Source organism: Pelodiscus sinensis, chromosome 13 (genome assembly GCF_052426305.1).
Source record: "Pelodiscus sinensis isolate ZL-2025 chromosome 13, ASM5242630v1, whole genome shotgun sequence".
Lineage (NCBI taxonomy): Eukaryota > Metazoa > Chordata > Testudines > Trionychidae > Pelodiscus > Pelodiscus sinensis.
This window is the reverse complement of record NC_143064.1, coordinates 47,293,613-47,302,029: the sequence shown is the minus strand read 5'-3', so window position 1 is coordinate 47,302,029 and position 8,417 is coordinate 47,293,613. Positions and strand designations below refer to the sequence as shown.

At 56.2% G+C, this 8,417-nt stretch overlaps 1 protein-coding gene across 5 annotated transcripts in view; it reads right to left on the bottom strand.

Annotated features, from left to right (window-relative positions):
• Positions 1–288: 288 nt before the first annotated feature.
• The window catches only part of LOC106731628 (exocyst complex component 1-like), a 60,066-nt gene continuing 51,937 nt past the window's right edge, over positions 289–8,417 (bottom strand). For all 5 annotated transcript variants that reach the window (XM_089781672.1, XM_089781674.1, XM_075896647.2 and 2 more), the window contains 5 exons: positions 7,032–7,269; positions 5,543–5,726; positions 4,415–4,614; positions 1,109–1,303; positions 289–611 (listed from right to left, as the gene is read on the bottom strand). In XM_089781672.1, coding sequence (XP_089637798.1) covers positions 456–611; positions 1,109–1,303; positions 4,415–4,614; positions 5,543–5,726; positions 7,032–7,269 — 973 coding nt within the window. In that variant the 3' untranslated portion in view covers positions 289–455. The remainder of the gene's footprint in view (positions 612–1,108; positions 1,304–4,414; positions 4,615–5,542; positions 5,727–7,031; positions 7,270–8,417) is intronic.

Sequence of the window (8,417 nt, the reverse complement as noted above, 5' to 3'; positions counted from 1 at the left end):
CTGGATTCCCTGGCAGTTAGGGCACTGGGAACCCAGATCCAAACTGTTACCCTTGGATCCATCTCTAGTTCTATACAAACCCAGGTCTGCTGCCCATGGAAGAGAGATTCACTGGAATAGTCCAAGTGGCCAAGAACCACATTACCCCTTGGACCCTCCTCGAAATCTGTAAGCCCAGAGTGGTAAATATACCAGGCTTCCTTCCCCCAATGCCGCGCCACTCGGTGTGACGAAACTTCATGGAAGCTCAATGTTTTTCTCTCAGGGAAGGTCAATTTTCAGGCTGACAACTGTGAAGGTTCCTCTTTAATTCCATACTAACCCACATGGGGTTAACCTAGGCTGAAAAGCCTTGTGCCAAATGTCACTCCGGAGTGTATTTTCCCATGGCCGTTTCAGCCAATGGTCCCAGCAGGAGCTGTTCTCGCGAGGCGCTCAGCCAGCGGGGATTGCTTTCACATGCCGGCCTGAGTGATGGAGATGAAATAGCTCAGCAAGTCCTCCACGGTGAAGTCCATTGTGATCCCAGACCCTGGGTAGCAGCGCTGGATCAGATGCTCAAATTCTTGGTACTGCCGTATGAACTCCTGTTCCATGGCTCGCCAGACTACCTGCAGGTGTAAAACAGCATCAATAACCGCTCTTCCCGGGAGCGCCCCACCCCACCGCCCTCATTGATTCGCTGCAGTGCTCCATAACCATCCACACCCACAGAGGCGCAATGTTCTTCAGCCCCTGCCAGATGAGCGCGGAGAGTAAGGGGCACGCACAGGGCTTCTAGGGCCAGATCCTCCAGGGCAGATAGGAACCCAACTCCCATTGAAATCCGTGGGAGCAGAGATGGAAGAATTCCCACTAATTTTCAGACCTCGTGTGTAACTAACGATACTAAGAGAAGCAGGGAGAAGAGACGGGTCACAGGGGAAGGAGGCGGAGTGAGGGTGGGATGAGGAGATGGAACAATGGGCATGAAGAGGGAGACAGGACAGAGGGAGCAGTGGCCAGAGAGGTGCACCAAGAGGTCCCCTTCCTTCTGCCATTGCTGCCCAGCAAACTCGGCCCCCAATCCCCTGACGCCGCCGCCGCTTCGCCCCCAAGCCACACTCACTGGCAAGAGGTTTTCCTCGGGGGAAAGATGCTTGTGAATCTTCCTGTAGAGCGTTTCGAGAGCTCTCTTCACCTCCCTGCCGGGGTACTTCTCGATCACCTTCCGCAGCTCCTGCTTGCTGTACGCCAGCTGGAAACTCACCTCCTCCTCTCTCACCCCCTGGGCCACGCGAGCTTTCACCCCCTCGAAGAAATGCTGGGGAGGCAAAGGAGACTCATCGGGCACTGGCTGTGCCACTGTGTGGCTCTACCGACTTTTCTCAGCCCTCTCGCAGACCGTGCCAGAGCAGATCGGACGGTTCCTTCACAGCCAGCGACTCTGCCTCGGTGGCTAAGTTCTGCCGGGGAGGATGCTTTTAGCTCTCATCCTGCCATGCTCTGCCCTGCAAGGAGGTTCCTATGGACTATTTACTACTTCCCATTCCTACCAGTGATCCCTACCCTTTGTTTCCTGTCTCTGGACCGGCGTGCTTGACCGTGCTTTCGGGATCGTCGACTGATTCTTGGTTTACTTGACTGACAAACCTTTTGTTACCTTAATCCCCCTGCCTCTGTTTATAAACAAACCCTTGCTCCTGGGGTTCGAATTCATCACAGTCAGCCTGTGTTGCAATTCAGAGTTCTGTCTGGGGCTAGCGGAGTAGACCCTTCCTACCAAATTCGAGATTGGGGGGGCGGGACTGAAGCCCCCCAAATGACACCCTTGAGGTAAGCCCTTAGGTCTCTTAACTGCAACGGGGACTTCAGTCCCTAAATCAGCTAGTCACTCTTCGAAATTCTACCCCATGTCCCGTAAACTAAGCCGCTCGTAACAGAAAAGTTACCCGGAGAACAGCCGTGGGCAGCAAAGACCCGGCTCAGGGGTCCTCTCCCGGAGCTGAGCACTGCTAACAGACCCCACACATGCAGTCCCTTTGCCTCGCCACCAGCAATGAAATTCCACTCATCAGTGCAAGACAAAACAAATTAGCACAGGCAGCAAGTTGATTGGAGCTGTGGCTGGTGTCAGGTGCTAAGCAGATCTTCCAGGGACAGGAGGCATTTCACAGCAAAGACCAGATGCAAATCCAAATCAAGAGGCATTTCAATTAAGTCCAGCTGGGCTCAGCTTTTATTAGAAGTTATAGGCCATGGAGCAGGTGGGGGAGCATTAATCACAGCGGCCAGGGGTTAGTGGAGTGGCAAGGAACTATGGGAACGATATGTCTGTCCGCTCGAGTGGAGCCAAGCTTTTAGCTCAGTTAACACATCAATCACTTGGGAGCCCTGCAATTATGTTAGGAAGCTCTGTGCGAGCAGCCATCCAGAAGGCCCCAGCCTCAGCCAGCCATAGACAGGCAGCCGGAAGAGAAAGCAGCGATACAGTCCCTTTGGTTCAGAGCCAGTTCAGGTGAGCCGCACAAGCAGTTCTGCTAGCTCACATACAAGAGGGAAGATGTTACCCCCGATCCCAGCGAGAGAGGGTGGCGATGCAGAGCCATGGTGCGTGTTAGTCTCTGGGAGGTTCGCGTTTTACAGAAGTGGCCTCTGATTTCTCATTTACGGGTGCCCCACTTTTCATACCTCCAGGCATCTAAAGATGCGCGCACCAAATTTAGAGACCACTGTTGAAAATTTGACCCCAAGCTTATGACTGTCTGTTGTGGTGGACATTACACGCAGAATGGGAAGCGACTCTCTAGGAAGGAGTCCTGCAGAAAGGGATCTAGGGATCATAGAGGATCACAAGCTAAATATGAGTCAACAGTGTGACGCTGTTGCAAAAAATGCAAATGATTCTGGCTGCATTAACAGGAGTGTGGTGAGCAAGACACGAGAAGTCATTCTTCCGCTCTACCCTGCGCTGGTTAGGCCTCAATTACATTATTGTGTCCAGTTCTGGGTACCACATTTGAAGAAAGACAGAGAGAAATTGGAGAAGGCTCAGAGAAGAGCAACAAGAATGATGAAAGGTCAGGAGAACATGAGCTGTGAGGGAAGACTGAAAGAACTGGACTTCTTTAGTTTAGAAAGAGAAGACGGAGAGGGGACATAATAGTGGTTTTGAAGTATTTAAAAGGGTGTTACAGGGAGAGGGGGGTGGGAATTATTCTCCTTGACCTCTGAGGATAGGACAAGAAGCAATGGGCTTAAATTGCAGCAAGGAGGTTTAGGTTGGACATTAGGAAAAACTTCCTAACCATTAGGGTGGTTAAACACTGGAATAAATTGCCTATGGAGGTTGTGGAATCTTCATCTCTGGAGATATTTAAGAGCAGGTTAGACATCTGTCAGGGATAATCTAGACCATGGGTTCCGAAAGTGGGGGTGTGTGAGGAAATTCAAGGGGGTGGGGTGTGAGGTGACCCAGCCTCCCTGTCCCCTGCAATCAAGTTTTGCTGCTCTGGTCAGTTTCTTTTTTCTTCTCAACAAGTTTTGCTGCTATTTTTGAGGAGGGGGGTGGGGCGGGAGGGTTTTAAAAAAGGGAGCATGATGCCGAAACGTTTGGGAACCACTGATCTAGACAGTGTTTGGTCCTGCCCTGTGGGCAGGGACTGGACTCAATGATCTTTCGAGGTCCCTTCCAGTTCTAGGATTTCCCCTGCAGGTCTGAATGGCATAAGAAGTAAGTAGAAATAGGACACCACGCTGGGAGTCAGAAGAGCTGGGTTTATGTGAGCCCTGTCCCTGAGCTGCGGTTTGACCTTCAGTGAGTCATTTCCTCTCTTGTGTGTCAATTTCCCCTTTCCCCATCTAGGCTATTTCGACAGGAACTCCTTGGGGCAGGGAGGGCTGTGTCTTACGATACACCTGCCCTGCGCCAGTTCTGTGCTAAAGGGGGGAAGGTCGACTCAAGATCTGAAACTTCAGCTACATTAATTACATAGCTGGAGTCAACTCATCTTGATTTGAGTTTCCACGCGGTCATTACAGTGGGAGACTCCCGGCGGCTTCCCTTACTCCTTGTGAGGAGCAGGAGTACCGACGGGGCACCCTCTGATTTCGATTTAGCGGGGCTTTGCTAGAAAAATGGTGCTTCAGATGAGCCTGGAACTGCCTGTGTCATGGCTGCTGGAGAGGCAGAATGGTTCAGTGGTTAGGGCATTTGCCTAGGACATGGGGGACCAGGTTTCCAGCTGCTGCTCTACCACTTGGGGCGAGTCACTTTGCCTTGCTGCATCTTGGAGCCCCAGCCGGGAGAAGGCCCTCCCAGGTGTGGGGTGAGGAGAAATCCACTAAAGACGGGGGGTGCTCGGGCCGGATGGCCATAGGTGACCGCTGAGTGCTACGAAGAGAGACAGGAGGCTGTGGCTTGTGATTTACTCACGTTGAGTTTCTCCAGTGGCTGCCCCAGGTACTTGATGACGTATCTCTCCAGGTGCTCGCCGTACCTTTGCTTGGCTTCCCTCCGCTTGCTTTCCAAGCAGTGGATCTTCTTTTGGCACAGGAAGCAGTGGATGTGGTGGAAGTTTTCCATCATCACCATGTCCGTATTGACCTTCAGGTTTGCCGAGGCCAGACGGTTGACTGAAAAGAAAGGCACAAAGCACAGAGGCTTGGAGGGACCTGGTGGTGACCACGCTGGGCCGGAAGGCAGGGAGAGACAAGGGGAGAAGACGGGGAGTTAAGCCCACCGTGTGCTAACACGAAAGGCTCTTCCAGGGGGTCGAGGCAAGTCCTATCAGTCCAGTCCACAGACTGAGTCAGCCGCCTTAGCCTGGGCATCCGGCCTATAGCTCTTAGCCTGGCCCACCTGGATGGCTGGCTGGTTCCAACACCCGCAGGAGAAATGCAGCGAAGAGGAACAGCAGTTTCACATCATAGGAAATAACAATCAATCTCAGTAGCTTTAGAATCACGGCAGAGGGTGCCGGGGGGAGGGGGAGGGACTGGTCTGATTGGTGACATGGCTTATCCAGGTTAATATGCAAGGAAGGCTCCGCCCTCTGCCTCAGGGAATGCTGCTAATGCGCTGGCCAGCCTGCCAAGGGCCCTGTGGCCATGTGTGTGGGGAGGTCGCGTTCCCAGAGCCCCTGTCAGGCTGGGAAGCAAGAGACCAGCGTTGAGTCCCCCATTAGGATCTTTTGCAAGGCAGTGCAAAGTGCAAGCTGTAAACGGCCACCCTCACCCTCTTTCCCTGGGTCACCGCTTTGTGGGGGCCACCTCCCTCCGCACAGCATATGCCAGTGACTCTGCCCCTCCTGACACTCGGAGTCTCTACTTCCGCCAGCTCGGGCGTGTCTGGAGCCGTGCAATGCATTCTCCGGACCGCTCCACCTGGGTGGTGGCAGGGGGTGGGTGGCGGAAGGATTTCACAGTTCCAACTTGGATCAGGATCCGAATTTCCTGGTGGCCTCTGTGTGTCTAAATGACCCAGGATCCAGCTCCAAAAGCCCCGGGCATTTGAACGTCTGCTCCGGAGCTGCATGTTGTGATTCACGCCCCCCAGACTCACTGCTGCCGAAGACACTGTCCACCAGTTTGGCGTGCGCCTTGTCCAGTTCCCCCCTCCGCTGAGCCCACCGGAACGCTTCCTCCGCGAAGTTCACAAACTCCTCGTAGCGGCTGACGAGGGGCAGGATCCCGCCTTTCGCCCGGCTCGGCACCTTGGCCTCCTCCATCTCTCTGCACAGGACACCCTGGGTGCAACGCAAATAAACCAGAGTGCTCTGACTGGCCCGCCCCGGCTTTGCAGGCAGAACGCCGAAGAGCCAGCCAGCAAGTAAGCCCCGTCTGTGCCAGCTGACCCCGGCACTGGTCGCTGACAGCAGTGAATCGGGAATGATCCACGGGTGGATTTCCGGGCTCTGATTCACACAGCTGCAGGTTCTCAGGCCAGAAGGGACCAATGGGATTGTCTGGTCTGACTTCCTGTGGGGCTCAGCCGGCAAACCTCACTCAGTTTTGCCTTCCTCCAGCCCCATGACTTGTGGCTGAAAGGCCGTGTCTTAGCCAGCCGGATTGGAAAGGGAGGGCTAACGCCATGTGCTCGGCGGCCCAGGGCGCACACGGGATGGGCTTGCACTGCCCACGGGTCTCTGTGCTGACTTGGGAGCCTCCGGGAGCCGAATCCAAAGTGCGCGTCTCTTGAGGTCAGCGTTGCTCTCGACTTCAGTGGATTTTGTATCAGCCCCTCACCAGCCTGCCCACACAATTGTGCTAATGGCTCTCCTTAGTCGTTGGGCCCTCACGCAGCCCTGTTCCCTGCCCCTGGGTCCTCCAGCAGCCCCTACTAGCGCCCCCCCCCCCCCGGGACCCCATCTGCACTCTGCCCTGGTGCTCCATCCCACCTCCCCCGCCTTGTCAGCACTCTTCAGACCTGGCCTCAAGAGACACGGTCGCCCTGCCGGGGAGAGTGGAGGGCGCTCAGAGAGCACTTCAGTGCCCAGTGACTCCAGGAATGACAGCCTGGGAGCCCGCTTGCCTCAGAAGAAATACAACCGGGGCATCGGCAGGGCAGGCTCTGCCTCCAGGGCCCAGCACTCTGCCGCTGAGGGACACAGCTAGGGCGGAGAGGAGCATGGGGCTCTGTGACAATAGCATTGGGAATGTGGACCCGGCCCTCAGGCTGGGTGGGGGCAGGACCGAGTACCGGCTGGGCTGGTTCTGGGACGGGGACCTGTCCACGAGCAGCTAGCGTGAGACCCTTCCCGCTCCAGGCGGCCGGCCGGCCCCGCCAGGCAGAGCTGGGCTGCACTAGGACGGAGCCAACGACCTGGACAGCAAAGTCCCTAGTGCGGAGTTTCTGCCACTGCTCTTAGGAGTGGGCTGCTTGAAACCCCTTGGCCCGGAGCCGCAGTGGCGTTGGCTTGGCTGGGCGGGCCGTGGCTTGCGCGGAGCCCGGCGGCTTTACTCCAGCTTGGAACCGGGACCAGGCCCAGCAGCGCGGCCCGTTCTCAGGGAGGGCAAATGCCGGCTCGGGCTCCCGGGGGCTGGGCACTCACAATGCACTTGTTGAAGTTGCTCTTGGCCAGCAGGCGGGTGTTGCTGAGCACCAGGTGGAGGAAGGGGCAGGAGGCCGCGGCGGAGCCTTGCATCCCAAACATGTGGTCGTTCAGGGTGACCAGGACCTGCAGGCAGCTAAACGGGTGGACTCTACTGCAGGCGTCGACGAACCCTCTCAGCTCTGGCTCCAGGGAACTGAAGATCTCAGCCAGCAGCAGGCTGGGGTGCCCGTCTCGTCTGGAATGAGGGTCACACACGGGGGGGGGGGGCTGGGTCAGAGAGCTGCTCAGGCAGCGGCCCCCAGAGAGGGCTGGACCGCGGACAGAAGGACACATGCGGGGGAACTCCAGATTGCCACAAAGGCCCAGCCCTCGGCTGCCTAACTCACCTGGATTTCCATAGGAGGGAGGAGCCTAAATAACTCGGAAGGTTGCAGGCTGTTGGCAAGTCATGCACACAGCTCTCCCCCCCGGTATTAGTGATGTGGTGACAGCGATAGCCCGACCCCGATCGGTGACACCGAGCGTCCGGAATCGCCACTGGAATTCCCGACTCCGTCCCAGCCCTAGCGGTCTCGCCCGTCCCAGACTGCAGCACTGGCGGAATTCTCGCCGTTCTGGGTTTGCCCCGGTTTCTTTGCTGGTTGCCCCTCGCGAGCAGACTAGAGGCAGGGGTAAAAAACCCTTTCGCCCGGCCACTCTGCTGAGTCAGTGCTGGGTCCGGTGATGCTGGCAGGGTAAGCGTTCATGGGACACATACGGCAATTTGAGCCCAATTTCGCCCTAACCCTCTCTCACTCATGCCATGGGCAGGGCTCCTGAGTTTCACCGGCGTCACTGTGATCTGGATCCAAGCCAAGGGGGTTTTTTGGCCTGTCTGACCGAGAGCCACATCTTACCCAGCTCCCTTCCTCTATGTAGTCTGCCTCTCTGGCCATGGGGAAAATGCCTTCCTGACCTCACATACTGTGATCGGTTAGACTCTGAGCATGTGGGTGAGACCCACCAGCCAGACCTGGGGAAAGAATTCCCAGAGCCGTGTCCACATTGGGTGTGTCTAAACTACATGGCTCCGTTGACGGAGCCATGTAGATGAGGCTGATCAGCAGAGGGAAATGAAGCCGTGATTTAAATCATCACGGCTTAATTTAAATTTACATGGCTGCCGCGCTGAGCCGACAAACAGCTGATCAGCTGTTTGTCGGCTCAGCGCGCTAGTCTGGATGCTCCCGCGCCGACCTGAAAGCCCTTTATCGACCTTCCCGGTAACCTTCATCCTACCAGGCATAACGGGGAGGTCGATAAAGGGCTTTCAGGTCGGCGCGGGAGCATCCAGACTAGCGCGCTGAGCCGACAAACAGCTGATCAGCTGTTTGTTGGCTCAGC